Genomic DNA, 22178 nt, shown 5'->3' with positions numbered 1-22178 from the left:
GTCTGAACTCAGTTTGATTCCTCACAAAACTGTTTGATTTGTCCAAAGCCCAGTTTGATTTCCACTTCCTCGGTCACTCCAGCCTATATTACCATAAAATCTTTAAATTCCTAGAGCATTCATCTGGCTTTGTACAGTTATTTTTAACGTACATGCACAGACACAGAACCTTACTCTCCATCTAGACTCCGCTCACCACGTGGGCTTGTAACAGCTTTTAAACATTGGTTCCTGCTGTGCCGGGTCCCCGCTGCTGCGAGGGCTTTCTCTGGTTGTGGTGGGCAGGGACTACCCTGTTCTGTGCGTGGGCTTCTCCTCGGGGTGGCCTCTTGCTGCGGAGCACAGGCTGCAGGGTGAGGGCTTCAGCAGGTGCAGCATGGGGGCTCAGCAGCTGCACCTCCCAGACTCTAGCGCACAGGCTCAGTGGCCATGGCACACGGGCTCGGCTGCCACGCGGGATGTGGAATCGTCCCAGACCAGGGATCGAACCTGTGTCTCCTGCATTGGCAGGTGGATTCTCTACCACTGAGCTACCAGGAAAGCTCCATGTGGGCTTTAAACACTAAAGGCAATTGGTCTCTATGTTCTATAGTCTGATTTATTCAAAGCATGAGCTCAAAAAAAAGGGTTTTGACAAGAGGGGGCCTACTGAAATTAGCAGATTTTAGCCTGTATAACACAAATTCCTTAAATACAGTGAGGAGTTTAATTAAAGGCAAACACATATACAGGCTTATTTTCTAAAGCTCCAGCAGTTAATAAATAAAAGCATGACTATAATAACAGTTCTCAAAGCGCGGTCTGCAGGAGGTCCCAAAGATCAAATTTACTTGTGTAACAACACTAACCTGCCATTTTCCACTGCGTTGTCATTTGCGTTGGCAGAGAATAAACTACTGGTGTTTTTGCACAGATCAAGGCAGTGGCATCAAACCCTTATTAGCAGCCACTGGGCTACTCACTGCTGTGCATTCACAGTTTTTAAAATGTTTCATTTGAAAAGGTCCTTGATGAAGGAGTAAAAATCAACTGTACGCCAACAAAAATTTTTTTAATTAAAAAGTAAAAGTAAATTTATGAAGATAAAATTTTAAAATTACTACTTTCGGTAAATCTTGACCCTTGAGTAGTACACAACTTCTTACAGCATTCGCGGTGATGACATGAGAAGCATACGAAGTGCTGTGCTGAAGCATACCAAAGTATGATAACTGTCCCGAGCAAAGACGCACACCAAGTGATTTTCTGGCACATTTTCTTGAAAATGAACAAAGGCAGCCTGTCACTTTGACCACAGTAATTGACAGTATTTGTTGTCAAGCTTTCAAGTGAAAATTAAGAGTTTCGGGAAATTTGTGTCGATGTCCTCCAACCAAAGACCACCAGGAACACTCCCATAGTTGAGACAGTTAGGTTTATCACTCATACCAAGGGAGAAGTCACCACAGGAAGCCTGGGGGTGTCAGCAAAGGGAAAATGGGGATGGGGGGTTGTTGCTGCAAGGAATGGCCTTCAGCTGGACAACCTAGGTGATGGTCTGAGGAGGTGGGAGTCCTGTATATATTGGATGCTGTCGGAGAGCAGGACTAATTCTATGGTTGGGTTTGTCAAAAATCTTATTCACAGAGGGAGACGAAAATGAAGTTGTAATTGGTAAAGAAACAGTCACTCACATTGACTGAGAGAAGGTGTCTGGTATTTTGGGTGTGGCATAGTGACCGTGGGCTTCCCAGGGGACTCTAGTGATAAAGAATCTGCCTGCCAATGCAGGGGACGCAAAAAGACGCAAGCTCAGTCCCTGGGTCAGAAAGACAACCTGCAGGAAGAAATGGCAACCTGCTCTAGTATTCTTGCCTAGAAAATTCTATGAACAAGAGGAACCTGGAGGGATATAGTCCATGGGGTCGCAAAGAGAGAGACATGACTGAGTGAGCACACAGTGACCTTGGTTTTTGTCTCTGCTGAGACAAAATTATTATATGACCTGTTTCATCTTATTCTGTCACAGCCTCAGAGTAACCTTCCCTGGGGTTGGTGTCTGTGAGATTATTTAATGGGAGAACAGCATGCCTGTGCCAAGCCAGGTTATGCTCTTTTTTTTCTTCCTCATTTGCATCCTTCACCATGAGCTTGATAGCTTCCAAACATTTAAAGACTTTATGGGTGAAATCAGTGATGATATTAATGATTTTTTTATATGATGATGAATCAGCATTCAGAAGATCAGTATATCAACTAACCATCACGTATAATAGTTATATAGACAGTTACACAACAGGACAATAACAATCTTAAAGCTGAAGGGGACAAACCGACAGATACTTAGTCTGTATAATGTTATGCCTTTTCGTCACTTATTAAGCGCTTGTATTATTAGTCTGGTGTGTGGGCTCAATAGTGTTCAACCCCATGGACTATACAGCCCACCAGGCTCCTCTATCCATGGAATTTTTCAGGCAAGAATACTGGAGTAAGTTGCCGTTTCGTCCTCTAATATTAGTCTGACATTACGTGATAAGGGTAGAAAACCAAAAAACAAAGGTCCTCGTCCTCAAAGGACCCCCAGGCCCATGTGGTAACAGCGGCGAGCAGCTCACAAGAAGTGCTAACATGAAGTGCTCTCATGAAGTGCTAACGGAACAGGAAGCACAGGGTGCCCTAGGAACACGCGCTGGGGGGCACTTCTTTCAGACTCAAGTAGATAAAGACAGAGCTTAACCTGGAAGGTTGAACAGGAGTTAGCTGGCCAGAGGAATGGCAGGTGCAGAGAAGCGGAGATAAACAGGAGGGGCGTAAAGGCCTTTGTATCAAGAAGACCCAGAAGCCATCTGGCTGCATGCAGCATGGACCAGAAAGAAGACCAGGCTGCTGGCAGGGATTCCAATCAGGATTTGATCGGGGGGCAGGGAGGAATTCCCTGATGGTCTAATGGTTAGGACTCTGCACTTCCACTTCCTGGGGCCTCGGTTCGATCCCTAATCAGTAAATCAGGATACCACAAATCACACACAGCATGGTAAAAAAAAAAAAAAAGAAAAAAAAACAAGATTTGATGATGGAGGCCTCATTTAAATGAGGTGACGTTGGTAGGAAGAATGGGTTTAAGCGATATTAGAAAGTTAACCTAGAGCCTGTTACACAGAGTGAAGCATGTCAGAAAAACAAATACTGCACATTAACACACATGTATGGAATCTAGAAAAATGGTACTGATGAACCTATTTGCAGGGCGGCAATGGAGACACAGACAGCAAACAGGCTTGTGGCCACAGCGTGGGAAGGAGAGGAGGGCCAAACTGAGAGAGTAGCGTTGAAACACACGCATTACCACGTGTAAAACAGACGCTAGTGGGCAGCTGCTGCGGAACACAGGGAGCTCAGCTCCACGGCCCATGACAGCCGAGAGGGGCGGGCTGGGGTAGGGCGCATGCACAAAGCTCAAGGAGGAGTGGACATATATATACTTATGGCTGATTCACACTGTTGTATGGCAGAAACCCACACAACACTGTAAAGCAATTTTTCTCCAATTAAAAATAAATGTGAAAAAAGAAACAAAAAGTTAACTATTAAGGACTTGGTAACTAACTATCTTCATTAAGTGGACATAAAAGCCAAAAACAAGGCCAAACGACCTTATACCACCCTCAGTTAGTGTACTTTCTTCATCTTAAAAATTACTGTGGGCCGTCGCTCTCCAACGCCAGCGCCGCCTCTAGCTCGCCGAGCTCCAGCCGAAGGAGAAGGGGGGTAAGTAAGGAGGTCTCTATACCATGGCTCGTACAAAGCAGACTGCCCGCAAATCGACCGGTGGTAAAGCACCGAGGAAGCAACTCGCTACAAAAGCCGCTCGCAAGAGTGCGCCCTCTACTGGAGGGGTGAAGAAACCTCATCGTTACAGGCCTGGTACTGTGGCACTCCGTGAAATTAGACGTTATCAGAAGTCCACTGAACTTCTGATTCGCAAACTTCCCTTCCAGCGTCTGGTGCGGGAAATTGCTCAGGACTTCAAAACAGATCTGCGCTTCCAGAGTGCAGCTATTGGTGCTTTGCAGGAGGCAAGTGAGGCCTATCTGGTTGGCCTTTTTGAAGACACCAACCTGTGTGCTATCCATGCCAAACGTGTAACAATTATGCCAAAAGACATCCAGCTAGCACGCCGCATACGTGGAGAACGTGCTTAAGAATCCACTATGATGGGAAACATTTCATTCTTTAAAAAAAAAAAATCTCTTCTTCCTGTTATTGGTAGTTCTGAACGTTAGATATTTTTTTTCCATGGGGTCAAAAGGTACCTAAGTATATGATTGCAAGTGGAAAATAGGGGACAGAAATCAGGTATTGGCAGTTTTTCCATTTTCATTTGTGTGTGAATTTTTAATATAAATGCGGGGACATAAAGCATTAATGAAAGTCAAAATGTTTCAGTGAACAAGTTTCAGCAGTTCAACTTTATAACAATTATAAATAAACCTGTTAAATTTTTCTGGACAATGCCAGCATTTGGATTTTTTTAAGACAAGTAAATTTCTTATTGACTGCAACTAAATGGTGTTTGTAGCATTTTTATCATGCAGTAGATTCCATCCATTCACTATACTTTTCTAACTGAGTTGTCCTACATGCAAGCACATGTTTTTAATGTTGTCTGTCTTCTGTGCTGTTCCTGTAAGTTTGCTATTAAAATACATTAAACTATAAAAAAAAAAAAAAAAAATTACTGTGACATGAACACTAAATAAAGTACATTACCTGGTGTTCTTTTGAGGAGTCAGCATAACCTGGCCTTCTGGTGTGATGTCTATGATACAATGTTCAGGAAGAATTCCCATGCCACACAGCTGGATATCTTGGGAATTTGCTGAACCTATCAGTGTATGTTCCTATAAAAAAATCAAATTCACTGATTAATACTGCATTCTTGCACGTACACAAACTGAAATTGTCTACTCTCAGCTCTAGTATATTACCTTAAACTCTCAGCTCTCTACCCATGACCTTAGCTAAAAGATTTTTAAAGCAAATAGAATAGTAGGGGGAATTCCTGGCTTTCTTATATTCATTATACAAGTTGCATTTCCTTATAAGGAATAAGGCACTGAATTGAGTTATACAACTTTTAAACCTAAAAACTACAGGCTTATGTTAATGGCTATACTATATTCTTATTTTCCATTGCAATCTTGATTCAAAATATTCTATCCTACTTCAAAGCCTGAACCAAGTATCAGTTCAACTCAGTTCCTCAGTCGTGTTTGACTCTTTACAACCCCTTGAACTAGAGCATGCCAGGCTTCCCTGTCCATCACCAACTTCCAGAGCTTGCTCAAATTCATGTCCATTGAGTCAGTGATACCGAAGCCGAAGCTCTAGTACTTTGACCACCTCATGTGAAGACCTGACTCACTGGAGAAGACCCTGATGCTTGGAAAGATTGAACGCAGGAGGAGGAGATGAAAAAGGATGTGTCAATGAGGTACCAAAAATACGGATCTGAAAACTACAGTTACCCAAGTTGTACATCACCTACCTGGTCCCAATCAAGATGAATCGACAAAGATAAAGAGCTATTCAAAGACAAGGAGTTTGAATTATTTTTTAAAATCACATGGTCTCCCAAGACCTCATAAAAGATACAGCAGACAGCAGATGCGTTCTTCTTACCGTATACCCCCAACTTCTCAATTCTCTAAGCCCCAACCACCAGGGTCACTTTTTGGCAAGTAACTGAAAAAAAAAACGGACATAAAAATCGAGCCCCCTCTTCTGTGCTTCAACTTTTGACTGCACTTAAATGCTGATATGACTGGGATCTGTTCCTAAGCCCACTGCTCCTATACATCTAGATCAGGGGTCAGACGTGAAATATTTTAGGCTCTGTGAGTCATACACAATCACTCAATTCTGTCCCATAGTGTGAAAGCAGCCAGGCAATACACAAAAGCACACATGGCTATTTCCCCAAAAATTTACCTATGAGCACTGAAATCTGAACGTCATACAGTTTTCACATGTCCAGAATGTTATGACTCTTTTGATTTTTTCCCCCAACCGTTTAAAAAATGCAAACACTACTCTTGGCTCCTGCGTCATAAGAAAACAAGCAGGGGGCAAGATTTAACCCATGGAAGTAAGTTGCTAACCACTGGCCACAATGATCTCATCCAGCCCAACAGGCTTTAAATACATATCAATGTCTCTGCCTGTCTATCCAAAATCACCACCCAGGAACTACAGACTTTAGTTCCACCATTTTCCCACCTCCACCACCTCTGTCCTAGTCGCAGGCACCATTATTTCTTGCCCACCTGGTACAATCTGGATGTCTAACGAAATTTCAAAGTTAAAGGGCCAAAGCAGAACTTTTGCTTCCACCCCTCCCCACCCCACTGAGTGTATTCCCTTCCCCAGTACCAAGGGCCCGAACACCACCCAGCTGCTCAAGTGAAAAAGCTCAGATGCTGTCCTGCAGTCTTCTCTCTGTCTTACCAGCCTACTTCCAGCCCCAAGTCAATCACAAAATCCTCTCAGACGCTCCCTCTGACACGTATCAAGACTCAGCTCACTTCCCACCTCCACTATCACATCCTAGTCTCTGGCCTGGGTGAATATCGTGCTGTTGTTGTTGAGTCGCTAAGTTGTGTCTAAGTCTTGGCGACGCAGATGGTAGCCTGCCAGGCTCCTCTGTCCGTGAGATTTCCCAGGCAAGAATACTGGCGTTGGTTCATACTTCCTTCTCCAGGGGATTGTCTCGACTCGGGTGAAACCTGAGTCTCTTGCACTGACAGGCAACTTCTTTGCTGCTGAGCCACCAGGGAAGCCAGGTGAATACAAGAGCCTTCTATTGCTTCTCCACTTCCTTCCCATCGCAGCCCACCTACTTCCACCATCAAGAGCTGATCACACAATCCCCCTACTGAGAATCATCTAATGGCTTCCCTTTGAACCTCTACGAAGTTCAAATTCTCACCCAGGCTACAAACCTTCTGCGATCTGGCCCCTAGCTGCTACTTCTACCCCAGGTCCCGGCACTCTGCCTCTCCTGGAGCATGACCCACCCACACAGGCCTTTCACCATTCTATGAGCACACTGACCACTTCCTCTGCCTGAACAGTTCCTCCCCTGATCGTCATATTGGTAATTTCTGATCATTTCTACCTCAGCTTTTAAGGGCACATCCTCAGAGAGGTGTTTACGGAGCACAATGAGAAAGAACCACTGTCTCACTCTCATGCCTGAATTCCTTACATAGCACTGACTGACTGTGGGTTTACTGTCCATCTCCACAGCTAGCATGGAGACGCTGAGACAGCAAAGGGCAGCCTGTCCTGCAACCTACCGCCTCACCACTATATTCCAAGCATGTAACACAGGCCTGCTACACTGAGCCATTAAGTAAAAACAAAAGAAAGATAAATGAACAACCATTTCCCTTAGCATTCCCCTCGGATTCAGAGGAAAGTGATTCTCTCTCCTCCTTTGTCCACAGCCCGCTAATTACACTCTTGCTTCCAATTCTTCCCATCTCTTCTGGGATCCCAGTCTAATAAAAAGGCCTCTTCCCTTCCATTATTTTCACTTTCCCTCTTCTGGGGGTTTCTTCTCTCAAGTGCGCTGCAATGGGGTTTCCAAGGAAACAAAGAGCTGGGATCAGAACTGCATTCTGGTATCTGGTTCAGTCCTCAGGGAATATATACGAGAAACACAGGGACACTCCCGGCCAATGTCTACTCCTCGATTTTGGCTGGGGCTAATCCCTGGTCTCCTAATCCAGAGACTGGGGCTTGACCAGGTGTCAACTACGAGGAATGCTTTAGTGACGTTCAGTAGCAGGCCAAAGGAATCCGTTCCACACCCATCTCCCATCTTTCCTCTCTGTCTTAACACACCCACTACAAGGTGGAGAGAAGTTCCAAAGGGAGAAACAAAGAGAGTCCAAAGAGCAAAAGAGCCTGGGATCGCCTAAAAAAACAAAGACCCCCACCCAACCCCGCCAAAGCCCTTCAGTCAGTCACTCAGTCGTGTCGACTCTTTGCGACCCCATGAATTGCAGCATGCCAGGCCTCCCTGTCCACCACCAACTCCCAGAGTTCACCCAAACATATGTCCATCGAGTCGGTGATGCCATCCAGCCATCTCATCCTCTGCCGTCCCCTTCTCCTCCTGCCCCCAATGCCTCCCAGCATCAGTCTTTTCCAAAGACCAAAGCCCTTGGCTTAGGCTATTTCTACGTACAATCCCTTTCCTCCTCCCATGAGAAATCCCAGCAGGAATCCTAACTGTGACTGTGGAAGCCTTTTCGTCCTTGGGGGTTGAAATGCAGAAAAAGCTCTGAACTACCCCCTAGACTGCAGTGTGAAGTAGAACCACCTCCAACTGCCACACCCCAAGACTGCACTCGGGTTCCCACGCATGTCTCTGCCCCTGCTTTTGTTCTCTTTGCCAAAATGCTCTCTTTAATACCTTCAGTACTTACTTCTGACCTCTTCCTCTCCTCACAGGTTTCACTAGTAGCCTACACTGACTTCTCCCTTCTCTGAACCCCCAGCTACATCTAGAGACAGCACCTCAATTCACTATCATATAAGTGTTGTTTTCCTGCTATTTAGGCAGCAACCTATACAGGACTCCTGCATCTTCAACAACAAGCATAGCCCATGATACACAGGGGATGTTGCTAAGTATCAGGCGATAAACTGAATTAAAAACAAAAACTATCAGAGGTAAAATACTAAATAGCAAAGCTGTTGTGCTAGGTTGCTTCAGTCGTGTCTGACTCTTTGCAACTCCATGGACATAGCCTGCCAAGCTCCCATCCATGGGGGGATTCTCCAGGCAAGAATACCAGAGTGGGTTGTCATTTCCTTTTCCAGGGGATCTTCCCAATCCAGGGACGGAACCCGGGTTTCCTGCACTTCAGGCAGAATCTTTACCAGTGAGCCACCAGGGAAGCCCCCAAACAGCAATGGTCTAATCCAAATTCTAGAAGGAAAACTATTTCTTTTTTCAACAAATATTACATTTAGGTAGGCATTGTGCCACTAGAGATAAAAGATAGACATGATCCCAAATGTACAGTTTACATGATAAATGCCGACTTAAGTGTCTCATTTGAGGTTACAATCCCTTTGATCAACGGAGTCTGACGAGAGAGAGGTGGAGAGTGACATAGTTCGCAGGAAGGCTCTTCCCACCCCGTGAGCAGGAAGAACAGCACATGGACGCTCTGTACGGTCGCTCAGCCTTATCAGGCAGGCCTCGCTTTGCAGAAAAAGGCAGGACTGTGAAAAATAAGTGAGCAAGGAGATCTTAACCATCCGTGGGGAAAACGGCAATCATTCTGTGACAATTAAAACTGTAAAAACATGCAGAGTTCTCTTACTGCTATAATGAAGAGGGAAATGAAAAAACAATGAAACTAATATTTATTTAGTACAGTGTCACTTAGAATATCAGAAACACTAAAACTGAAAGCATTTTATTTCTTTGTTAGAAGCTTATCGAGGGCCTCCCTGGTGGCTGTGGTAAAGCGTCCACCTGCCAATGCAGGAGACACAGGTCTGATCCCTGATCTAAGAAGATCCCACATGCCTGGGAGCAACTAAGCCCATGAGCCGCAACTACTGAGCCCACGCGCTGCGACAAAAGAAGCCGGCACAACGAAAGCCAGTGTGCCCCAGCCAGAGGGCAGCTCCTGCCCGCTGCAACTAGAGAAAAGAGCCCAGCAGCAAGGGGCCAGCACAGCCTAGAGTGAGCAGACAAACCAACAACCACCACCTATATATATATATACACACACACATATAAGGCTTACTGAGTGTAGCTGGAACAGTGCTTGCCTTTTCCTTTTCAACATATAACTGACAACATGGAGTGAGGATACTTTCCACACCTTGGTGAACCGCCATACTCCTTCATGCCTCTATCACTTTATCCTTTGAGCTTTCAATGTTCCGAAGTATCTCCAAGAGTTCCTCTCACGTGACGTGCTCTTTGGTTTAAGCCTAACCCTTCGCGACATCTGCATTCTTCTCGTCGCAACCACTTTCCTCATCTACATCCGTAAGTTCACCTTCACTAACTTCCTCTGGCTGCGCATCTAGAATCGCATGAATGACCGCAGTGTCAACATTATTTCTTAAATCGAGTCAGCTGGAATTTGTGAAGGCTGGAACCACGCCACACAAGAGCTGCCTGTCTATACAACTAAGATGCAAAAAGACCCCATGAGTTACGTTCTGCTTAGAGTCTGGCCACCATAGCTTGCTTCTGCCAGTTCTAGACAGAACAGAAAAACAGAGGATTCTATTCTGGAAGAGAACCATTCAACTTGGAAGTAGAAAGAATGTTAGAGGTAATTTAATCCAGTGGCCTCATTTTACAGACGGGGCGCTCAAAGTCACCCAGTGATGTGAAGTCATCTGCCCAGCATCTACACTGACATGGGAATGTGACAGCAGAGAAACAAAAACCACTCGGCCTCTGAATTCCTCTCCCACATCGTGGTGTCACTCTACTGAAGCAGAACTGTTCTTGGACGGAGGTCATCCTTTTGAATGTGCTTTGTCATGAATATACTCTCATCATGGGTTCAGCCTGGGCAGTAAGAAACCAACACTGCCTCAGACTTTGCCAAAGCAGGGTTGACCGCACAGTCTGAATCAGAGTCCCAACACCTCTTCACAAGATGGCCAGAAATATTTTGACTGCCCTCCAACAGTCTTTAAATAGTTTCTTTGTGTAATTTTTTTAGTGAAGAAACAGATAGGAATTGGGTTTTTTTTTCATATTGAGTGTACGTGTTTGTGTGTTCTACTTTGAACTTCATCATGTCAGAAGAGAAAAAGAACTCACAGTTCTGAAGATCTAAAGGGCAAAATACTTAAGTCCCATACGAATACTGCATCTCTCCTGAAGCCCGAGTATCCCCAGCTGAAATTCTAACACAAAAAGCTGCCACCACTGTTAGAAGCATAGCGAGAGATGTGCTAACCCGTCATTCTTTCCCAAAGGACAAGGGTAATATAACAAAGTACCAGAGGGTCAAGTGAGAAACTGGTATGTGGGATAATGTATATGTCAGTAGGGCTTCCGTTTATAAAATGCTTCTATAGGTCAACTCCCATTTAAGCCTCCAAGAAGTCTGTGAGGTAGCCAGACAGAGAAAACTTCCATTTATAGAGGAGGAATCTGTAGACTGCGGGGGTAAAGGCCTTGAGAGAAAAGCATCCGTCAAGCAAGAAGTGCTGGAGCAGAAACTCGGTGCGTCTCCCTCCCACCCCTGCTCTGACCCACTGCCCACAGCACCTGAGCATGCTCACGTGAGCGTATGCATTAGAGACACAATTTAATGCAGAGTAATAAAGCCTGATACAAGATACTTAAGAATAGCAGGGCCTTATCAAAACACTACAAAGCAATTACCCCAGGTATGTCTGATAAAAACTGGGAAACCAGCCAAAGTATCATGAATTCTTCAGTCTCTTTAGAAATGAAAGGACACAAATCTCTAACTCTCACAGTGCTTCCAACTGTACCAGCTCATATCTTTGCTGTCCCAGTCACTAACTCAGTTAAACCCTCAGAGATAGTTCCTGTATTAGGAGAGGAAAATTCTCCACCTAGTATTTATTAACTGCATGTCAGAGTAACTCATCTATCTTCTGGGCTTGGCAATTTTGGTGAACACCTCATAATTTCTATAGTGTCTGATTCATGTTTAACCTGAAGCTGTCTCATCTTCCTGCTATGTCCAACAACCTATATAGCTTTCAATGTATATGACTATATACATATATAGAATGTATATAGATTTCAATGTATATTTGGTTTCTTCTGCTCCAGGCTCTGACCCTCTCAGCCTCTAAGTGACTTACTCTTCTTTTTGTAAACTGACAATCCAAAATGTTTAACTTTCCTAAGAGTTAATTTTTAACCTTCTTAAGAGTTACTGGAAACACAGAATTTCAAGTCAAGTGGTCCTACTGACTTTTTTTTTTTACTTTATTTTACTTACAATACTGTATTGAAGAACATTTCCTCTCGCAAACCAGGACCACTCACCAAAAGGTGTGCTGCACAGAAACCACAGAGCTTTAGCGCCGATGAAACCATCTAGCCTACAGGTCGTTCTGCAAGCTCAAGCTAGCTACTTAACTCCTCGCTTTAATCACACTAAAGGACAGAAGTCAAGCTACCTAATTTGTTGGAGTTAACATCAGAATACCATTTTTTTACATTTACTAGGTTGAAAAATATATTTACATCACTCAAAGACGAAAAAGAGACTGGTCTCAGAAACCCAGGATTTTTCTACACACCAGCTGAAGCAAACAAAAACAGTTTGCTAACTCCTTCTCTTTGAATATGCATGTCTCTCCAAGTGTAAAGAAAGGATACTGGGAAATACTGCTCCATTTCACAGCGGAAAACAGCAGACAAGCCTACAACTTCACCTTTAAGTAATAAACCAGAAGTTCATTCAGAGCAGGATCAGCATTCAGATTAACGAGGAAACATTTATCATCCCCAACTTTAATTCCAGACGACTGAAGAGATATTCCAAGACTCTCAAGCTGTTTCTGTCGCTCCTGTAAACACATTAGAGAAGTATTAATTCCAGAGCTATTGAGGCAGCAAGCTATAAAACATTATACATGACGGTAATTATTAAATTATTAAATAACTTTATAACTCAAATATGTTTTCTTAGGACTTGGTATCATATAGATGACTGCATTTGCCCTCTTTCTAACCTATATAAACTCTATAGCTGAGAATGAGAACAAACTCTAATGTTGCTTTGTTAAGGAAAACTCTTATTAATTTCAAAAGTAAAGCCATTACAAATCACCACCAAATATACTAAGCTCTCACTTTTCATTCTTGAAAATAGCTAACATCCTGAATTCATCTTTCTCATTTAATTCTTTATATATGAGCAAATGTAAGTGTTTTCTATTCAACTGTGATGTTCCTAAAAAGCCAAGTATTTAATACACTTGGCAGGTCCCCAGCAAGGATGAAGGCCGAACTCCCTCAAAGCCACAGGCCCCTCAGTCTGACCCACTGACTCCACTGTCATGTCCGGTCACCCCTCAACTATATGTACTTAATGGGGCATCTTCCAGGACCCTAAAGTCTCAACAACGCTCTCCCTAGCTTAAGGGGTTTTACACCTATTCCTCCTAGCTGAAGCACATCTGTTCTCAAACCTGGTAACTTCTTACTCCATTTCTCTGTGAGGGCAGGGACTGTGAATCCCCACTGGGGATTCCTAGCACCTCGCATAGTGCATAACACACAAGAGCACTCAAATCGCCAGTGTTGTGAATTTTTTCAAAATAAAATCTGCATATTCAGGAAAGCCCTATTTGCAAAAAAACATGGACCTTTCCTTTCTGTGCCTGCATGTCTCTGAATTCACACAATATGCATGTGTGCACATCGGGAGACACCTGTGCCTCCTGCAACCGAGGCTGTTGTGAACGCACACAGACCAGGGCAGGGCAGGGTGTCCGACTGCGCATACACAGCAATAGGGACAAGTCATTAAAAGCCTCTGATTCTGACAAAAGGCAAGGCAAGCTGTGTTATTTAACTAGTGCCACACAGTAAGGCTGCGGGATGATTAAACTGCAGGCTTAGAATTTTGCTATTCTAGGCACAACCTTCTAATTTATACAGCCACTGCAACCCAAACAATCTCTCCTAGAATACTACTGCAAAGGTAGGGAATGGGCTATTTTGGTTCTGGGTCTTTGAATTGAGTCTCTTTTCTAACAAAAAAACATTATTGGGTTCTTTCAGAAGTTCTGAGTCATTTAACACTAGCCATTAGTTTTCAGCACTCAATCCAAAGAAATTATTATTCTTGATAAAGAACCATGTTCCTAAAGCGAAGAAAGCAAATCTAATATAGCTTGTATAGTCCCTTCTGAGGGATACTTCTTTTAAATACATGAGGATATTTGTGTGATTAAAAAATAACTCCAATATTGAGAAGAAACATTTCTTTGTAAAAATATCTTTTTGTAAACTACAAATGAAGTAGGTAGACAGTCATGAACTAACATTAAATTTAAAATGCAGGGTATAACTAGTACATCAATCTATGTACTGGAAGAAACCACAAAGATATTAACAGTACCTTTCTCTGGATGACTGAATCAGTTAAACTTTCTTCATAATCTTTCTGTATTTTCTATAAGTAAATACTACTTTTGCAACACAACAGTTCCTTTTACTTACATTCTTCTTAGGACTCTAGTCATTTAATTTTAAATTTATTTATTTTTTAATTGGAGGATAATTGCTTTACAGTATTGTATCGGTTTCTGCCAAACATCAACATGAATCAGCCATAGGTATACATATGTCCCCTCTTCTTAAACCTCAGTGCCATCTCCCCTCCCCATCCCACCCCTCTAGCCTGATAGAACTCTGGTTTGACTTCCCTGAAAGTCACTCAGTCGTGTCCAACTCTTTGTGACCCCATGGACTATACAGTCCACGGAATTCTCCAGGCCAGGATACTGGAGTGGGTAGCCTTTCCCTTCTCCTGGGGATCTTCCCAACCCAGGGATCGAAGCCAGGTCCCCACACTGCAGGCAGATTCTTTACCAGCTGAGCCACAAGGGAAGCCCTGAGTTCCCAGCAGACTCTAGCAATTTTCACTATGGAAATAATTATAAATTTAGAAGAAATTTCATTACTGTCATCTAGTAGCAAAATTTTCATTCATAGAGAGGCAAAGGTAAGCCAGAAAAAGAATGTACGACTTAACAAAAATAAAGTCACTCAAGAGTAAGGGAAAAGACAAGACTTAAATGAGATAATTGAGTAAACTACTGCTTTACCCTACTTCCTTAAGCATTTTCCTATCTTTTGAGACTTTATAACGGTAGAAATACTATACAATTTTTGTTTAAACTGAAGGGCACAACATTGAAAACCCATCAATTCACTTGTTACATCTACCACCAAAAAACAGACTCTAGGTTTTTAATTATTAATAAACTATAAAAGTTTGCAACATCTAAGAGTCAGTTCCAAGAATAAACAAGTATTATGTGATCAAATATAGTGACATTTACTATGTATTGCTTCTGATATCAGAGACTAGTTAACTTTTTCTATAAAATGTCAAACACTAAATCTTTTAGTCATCTGGGTCCAGTGGTCTCTGTCATAACTATTCAGCTCTGCTAACGCCATAAAAAATACTAAAACAAATAAGCATGGCCCATTCCAATAAAACCAGTTACGGAGAGAAGTGACAGGCCAGGTTTTGCCCGAGGGCTTAGTTTCCTAGCCCCTGATCTGTCTCACTTAAGTGCACACTTCTTTACTGAGAACATAAAAGACGGAAATTAAAGAATGTGGTATCACAGATATGGCACTGGGCTGAGAAATTAGTCAACTCTGAGTTCAAATTATTTAATCAAAAACATTACTGAGCACATACTTTCAAAACTAGGAGGAGGACTTCTTTGGTGGTCCCGTGACTAGGCTCGGTCCTTCCAGTGCAGAGGACCCAGGTTCAATCCCTGGCTGGGGAACTAGACCCCACCTCTACTACTAAGGATCCCGTGTGCTGCAACTAAGACCCGGCTGAGCCAAATAAATAAATATAAATATTAAAAGGAAAAAATGAAAAGATATGGCTTTTTTCCTTGAGAACTTTATAAACTCATTAGGTAATAAAAGTATACCCACAAAAAACTGAACAACAGTAAATAAAGCATCACATGACTCAAAGAGTCAAGAGAGTACAGCTAGGTTCCACAGGATTCGATGTCAGGATTAAGCTCTGGGGGCTGGCATGCCAGACGCAGAGGCCCCAGAGCACAGAGGCTGGCTTGGAACAGACTCCCAGAAAGTTCTTACCAAGAGAAGTCCATTTGACTCAGTTCACCCATATTTCCCCAAAGTTACTTGACCATGCACCACTTCTTTTCTCCTCAAAAGATGTATTAACAGTCGGTGGATATACTGCCAGAAATACATTTTAGGGAAAGCTAGTCTGTACAGCAAAGAGGTTGCTGACCAATAAACCAGTGACAGAGAGAAGACAGCTGGAAGCACTGAAGCCAGGCAAGATGAGGTGTTGAATGCGGTGTTCGATAAAAACCAGGCGGTCTGCAAAAGGGGCATCTGACAGTGGGAGAGGACACTCAGGGAAGGAAAGATGCCACAGGAAAGCTGCCCCACACTGCCCTGTCACTTAGACCCACTCTGCTGTGTGTCAGAGCAGGCAACCCAAGTACGACAGCACTTCAGAGTCAAGGTCTTACTTCCAGAGGAGCTCAAAACGGCTCGCATCCATTAGTCCCAAATCAGACAATTATCAGAATGACCTTAACCTATGACAAACAAAGTCAAACATGTAATGAGAAATAAAGCTCAGACACTGGTGTATTCTCTGGGTAATGTGAGGGATGTGCTTTCCAATAACCCCGTGCAGGGATACAGATAAAACAAGACTGGTCATATGTTGACCTTCAATGAAACTGGGTAATGGCTATGTGTGGGTTTGTTCTACTCATGTTTTCATCTGTTTTGAAAAGGACTGTAATAAAAATGTTTAAAAATCAACTTAAATCCTAGTGTGCACAAATATAAATCTAATAGCCTCTGTATGCTACATAATAGCAGTGCTGTCCTACATCTAATCTATCCATTGATTCTGGACAGCACCCTGAGAGATGGAACTTACTGCGTAATGAAAGGAGTAGCAGTTCTACACATGCATGAATACCAGGATCAGTGAACACTAGAGATTCTCCAACTTTAGAAAAGGAAGGGAGGAGGCAGGGGTGACTTTAAATATCTAGGTATTAACAGGTCCTATTTTGCAGGGCTACTGGGAGGATTAAATAAAATACTGTATTTAAGAGTGCTTAGTCAACATTGTTAATCGACTACACCCCAATACAAAATTTAAAAAAAAAAGATTTTAAGTGCTTAGCGTCAGGTGCAACATGTAAGTGTACTCAATAAGTGCTGGTTATTATTGCTATTATTAGTTACTGTGCCTAAGTGGGCTTATTCTCTTAGCTTTGGAAGAACAAACTAAGGCCAGTGAGCAAAAATGGAAGAATAGAAGATTTCGGTTAAATAGCTACTATTATCAGAGTTGCCCAACCATGAAATGATTGTCCAATGTAGTACTGTGTTCCACATTATCATATATATTAATATTTTTTAAACAGGCTAAATAAGCCTCTAACAGGAAAGCCATAGAGCAAATCTTTACTAAGCAGAGACTTGGACATTTTAGGATTTTCTCCAAACACTAATATTCCCACTGAAAGATTTCACAGCTCTATATTAAATGGTCTAAAAGTGAGACACAGTCACTTGGGACTTAGGTACTTCATTGTTACTTTTTACTGACTTGTCATATGGAAGGAAGCAAGAGGCTCACAGCCTAAATATCCGCTACTAATAATTTTGTAGCTGGGTAAGTTTCTGAGGTTTGCAAAGCATTTAACAGAATTGGGTGTTCACAGCCAGTGGCTAGTTATATCATTTAAAAAATTTTATGGCCCTACAAATGTATTTCTTACATAATGAATACTCAATTAACTATAGTTATGTTTTCCTTAAACTTCAAATTAATTTTGTTAAAGTACAGACTCCTGGATTTAGGTCTTATTTAAATCAATCTGGGACTTCCTTGGTGATCCAGTGGCTAAGACTCTGCCCTCCCAATACAGGGGACGTGGTTTCAACCCCTGGTCAGGGAACTACATTCCACAAGCCACAACTAAAGATCCTGCATGCTGCCACAAAAACTCAGCGAAGCCAAACAGCTTTTTTTTTTTAATAAACAAATCTGAATTGCTAGATTTGCTACATTCAAAGCTAAAAGTCAAACATACATTACCATATATAAAATAGATAGCCAATGGGAATTCACTGTACGATTCAGGGAACTCAAGCCTGACGCTCTGTAACAACCCAGAGGGGTGAGATGAGGAGGCAGATGGGAGGGAGGTTTAAGAGGGAGGGGACATATGTATACCTATGGCTGATTCATGCTGATGTTTGGCAGAAACCAACACGATATTGAAAAGCAATTATCCTTCAATTAAAAATAAATAAACATTTTTTAAAAGGGAACCAGAAATATGCTCAGCACTGCACTGCGCAAGCTGCCACAAGGCTGCTCTCCCCTTAAGGAGGAATCACGAACCTGGGCAATCTCCTCGGTTTTCCTTAGTTTCTCCTCCCAGGTCACAGTCATTTCCTGGATTAGCTTCTCTGACTCTTCCAGTCGGTCTTTCAGCTCTGGAGATTTCATTGCCTACAAGCAAAATGTTTATTGCATGAAATGTGTGTACGAGGTCCTGGAAAAAGGACATCTTCACTAAACCCAAGAGGACAAGAGGAACAATGTGCCTCCTCGAAGCTCTACAGCTCGCTGAGGCTCCCGTCCCACCTAAGACACAAGGCCTGTCACTGACCCATAGCATCCAGACTACGAGGGTCCCACAGACTCATCCAGTTATCCAGTGGGCTTGAAGGAAGACTTAACTTTTTCCTTTTCCTCTAACCTATTGCTACTTTGAGGTCTAACTACAGTTAGGGAGATAAAGAGTTCAAACTATCAAGGACTTATTTTTTTTAATCCCAGTAGGTCTAGACTCAAGACACGTGATTCATCCTAGTCTTCACTGATGACTTTGGGTATGTATTCAAGGATACACAGCCTAAATAGGTACATGCTACAAACTGGATGGCATTATTATACCAGGAAGACAGACAGAGTTTCAAAGCATCTTGATGAATTGTAAAATTATTCCTATAAAAACAGAGTAAGATTCAACAGGCAAAAAATACAATCAAGATAATTATTTTGACCACGTAATTTACTGATGGTCATGAGAAAGAAGAGGCTATGGTCCCAGGTCCAGGAAAGAATTCCACAGTGCTCAGAAATCATAGGAACAGAAACGCTAATTAAAGTAGGGATCCTGAATCCAACATTTTATCCCACTTTTGATAAAAAGCATTTGAAACTATTATATACAGGATGGATAAATAACAAGCTCCCACTGTAGAACACAGGGAGCTATATCCGATGACAAACCATAATGGAAGAGTGTGGGAAAGAACACATATAACTAAATCACTATACTGGACAGCAGAAATTAACACAACACTGTAGACACGCTATACTTCAACAGACTCAAAAACTAAAACAGATCGGTGATTAGAATTGTGTAGGCTTCAAATTCAGTAACAAAACTATTTACTATAGCATGTTTCAACACAAAGGGTAGTGACATACAGCACTATGAAAAAGATGGCTACTTCTGCTCTAGAATATTTTTTCTTATGAACATAATTAACCCATAACATGAAAAAGCTAGATTATTATATTGTGCAAGACCATAGTATTTCTGTTTGGACTTCAACCTGCAAGCATATGGTTCTACAAAAACCTATTTGATTCCTCTTCTAATTAGCCTATGCCCATTGGCCACCATTTGCTGCACTAATATTAAGTTGTATCTGTTTTTGTTTCAAGCGCCTCTCTTTCTCTCCCCTATTCTACCTCTTCCCTCTTGTCTGTCGCCTATTCAGTGCAAAGAAACATTTCCTCAGTTACCTTTACTCTCTCCTTCTAGTCAATCCTTTAACACCTGTAAAAACTATCTAAATTTCAAGCATGACAATTTATCCGTCTTCCTTTATTACTCATCTCAAATCTCTCTTCCTATAGGAAATTCAAACATTCTGAGTAATATTCATCATTTAGGCCCCAAGGGGAAGACAATTCAGGTTCTAGCTTTACTATACTTTCCTAGACCCACAGGCATGGCTCAGCTAGGCCTTATACCTCCGCTTTGGTTAGCTGCTCACGGAGTTTTTCTACTTCTTCCCGGAGATCCCGGATAATTCGTGCGTTGGGATCCTCATTCACCACAGCGTGGTTCACGATGTGCTTGGCACGATCTGCATACCGTAAGGTTGAAAGGGTTTCGTCGTAGTTGTCAGCTGCGGGGCTCACCGTAGCTACCATGGCAGTCTTGCTGTTACCCCCAAGGCTGTCCTGGAGGAGAAGAGAAATTGAATACCTTTTACAAGTTGGAAGAAAGCATCATATGGGAATGCTGAAGTCAGAAATGGTGAGATAATGTCCCCAGGTCAAACACAGATTTAAGGGCAAAGCCAGGACTTAAATACAGGTGAACGGACTCTCAGTCCCTTGCTTTTTCTTCTCTGGCAAGCCACTTGTCTGCAAAAAGGAGCTTTGGTTTTTGAGAAAGAACAGAGGGAATGGTGATACAAAAAAGCCCCCTTTTATTTCAGTTTAATAAAAAGTCATTCTAAGTAAATTTGTCATCTTTTAACAGGCAACATGATACCATAGGTCAGCAGACTGCTCAGAATAGAAAAGGATGCTTCCTTAGATACCTGCAAAATCTCCTGCAAAATCTCCCTGAGAAGAACTGAACAACCCTAATAGCATTTGATCAAAGAGTGATTACCTACAATCTATTCCATAACACCACGTATCTGGAGTGTCTTAAGCCATAAGGAACAATTACGGTCTTCTTAAACAAAAGATACACTGAAGGTACTACAACTTATTCCCTCTGACAGCACTTCAAACACTACTTAAAACAGGCCTCAAGTTCTGTACAACCGCTGCTAGAGTTCAGACAAGGGTGCTAAAAAAAAAAAAAAAAGACATTCATCTCCATTATACAAAACTGCTAACTAAATAAATAAGCTTTAGAATGGGCTCCAACCAATTCAAAAACCGACTTTCCCTTGACAGCATTAAAAATAACTAAATATAACTTGGAATTACAAAATCAGACTTGGAAAGTCAGATCTACCCCACGCCACTTTACCACATAAAGGCTACATGAACTCCAATTGCAGGAGGCCACCTCGAAAATGACCCCCAGAGATCTCGCTTCCTGGAATTCACACCCCAGGGTCTCCCCTTCCCCGAAGTGTGGGCAGGACTTGCTGATCTGCCTCTGAGAACGAGAACACAAAAGTGATGGCCTGCCATGTCTGAGACTAGGTTACAGAAGACTGGCCTCTCGGCACTTCCCTGATGGTCCGGTGATAAAGCATCCGCCTGCCAATGCAGGGGGACACGGGTTCCATCCCTGGTCTGGGAAGGTCCCACATGCCATGGGGCGACTAAGCCTGTGGACCACAACTACAGAGCCTGTGAGCCTGGAGCCCGTGCTCCACACTAACAGAAGCCACCACAGTGAGAAGCCCGCGTCCTGCCAAGAAGCCCTAGCTTGCCACAACTAGAGAAACCCTGCACACAGTGACGAAGACCCAGTGCAGTAAAAAGTAAATTAAATAATTTAAAACAAAAACAGGCTGGCTTCTTTCGTGCGTGTTTTTCACCCTGAAAGAAACCACTGCCATGATGTGAGGCAGCCCCAGAAAGACACCACGTCGGTGTTTGGGAACACATCTTCTGAAGCCTGTCCACAAGCACTCAGGTGAGCAGATCCAACCCCAGCAGCCTGGCAAGGACTGCAGCCACGGGAGACACCCCCGCCAGAATACTTGGGCGGCACCCGGAATCTTGCCCAGAGGAACTGAGATAACAGATGATGGCTGTCCTCAGCTGCTAAGTCTTGGGGGTATTACACAGCTATAGGTATACACCAGCCCTGGATGAGAGCTACCCGGAAGACTTGATTCAACAACCCCCCTTTCACCAGTGAAGTATCACTGAATTACAGACTTACAATATTACAGAGAACATTCAAATAGCCCAGTTAAGAAGAATTCATTAGGACATAAGAAAGCCAACCCTCTCTTTGGGCAGCATTAACCAATATAAAATTCTTTTTTTTTTTTTTTTTTTTCTGGCCAAGCTGTGCGGCATAGAGGGTCTCCGTTTCCCGACCAGGGATCATATCTGTGCTCTGTGCATTGGGAGCATGGGGTCTTAACCACTGGACCACCAGACCAGGGAGGTCTCCCAAATTCTCACTTTTGAAGACAGAAATTTTTTTCCAGTATCAACATACCTAAAATTTGTTTGAACAACCTGTGATTTACAAAACTCTGCCCGTAGATGAGTTAGTCCTCAGCCTTGTGTGAATTAATTATTATCCCCATTTTACTGATGAAGAACCAGAGGTTCGTTGTGACAAAGGAGGTTAAACAGCCGGCCTATAGA

The 22178-nt window shown here is 42.7% G+C and overlaps 2 protein-coding genes across 2 annotated transcripts in view; one reads left to right on the top strand and one right to left on the bottom strand.

The window, feature by feature from the left end:
* The window catches only part of KIF13B (kinesin family member 13B), a 201505-nt gene that overhangs the window by 85083 nt on the left and 94244 nt on the right, over positions 1-22178 (bottom strand). The window contains exons 11-14 of the mRNA XM_052645142.1: positions 19851-20063; positions 18201-18311; positions 12457-12591; positions 4753-4883 (exon numbers count right to left, since the gene is read on the bottom strand). Of these exons, the coding sequence (XP_052501102.1) occupies positions 4753-4883; positions 12457-12591; positions 18201-18311; positions 19851-20063 (590 nt within the window). The remainder of the gene's footprint in view (positions 1-4752; positions 4884-12456; positions 12592-18200; positions 18312-19850; positions 20064-22178) is intronic.
* Positions 3693-4485, top strand: LOC128052563 (histone H3.3A). The gene has a single exon (XM_052645143.1). It carries the CDS (start codon positions 3774-3776, stop codon positions 4182-4184), a length of 411 nt encoding a protein of 136 aa, XP_052501103.1. The 5' UTR covers positions 3693-3773; the 3' UTR covers positions 4185-4485.

Source organism: Budorcas taxicolor, chromosome 8 (genome assembly GCF_023091745.1).
Source record: "Budorcas taxicolor isolate Tak-1 chromosome 8, Takin1.1, whole genome shotgun sequence".
NCBI lineage: Eukaryota > Metazoa > Chordata > Mammalia > Artiodactyla > Bovidae > Budorcas > Budorcas taxicolor.
The sequence above is the reverse complement of the archived record's forward strand: the minus strand, read 5'-3'. Positions and strand labels throughout refer to the sequence as shown.

What these genes read in the sequence shown, in the direction of transcription:
- LOC128052563 (XM_052645143.1), top strand. Translation starts at nt 3,774, where the DNA reads ATGGCTCGTACAAAGCAGACTGCCCGCAAATCGACCGGTGGTAAAGCA.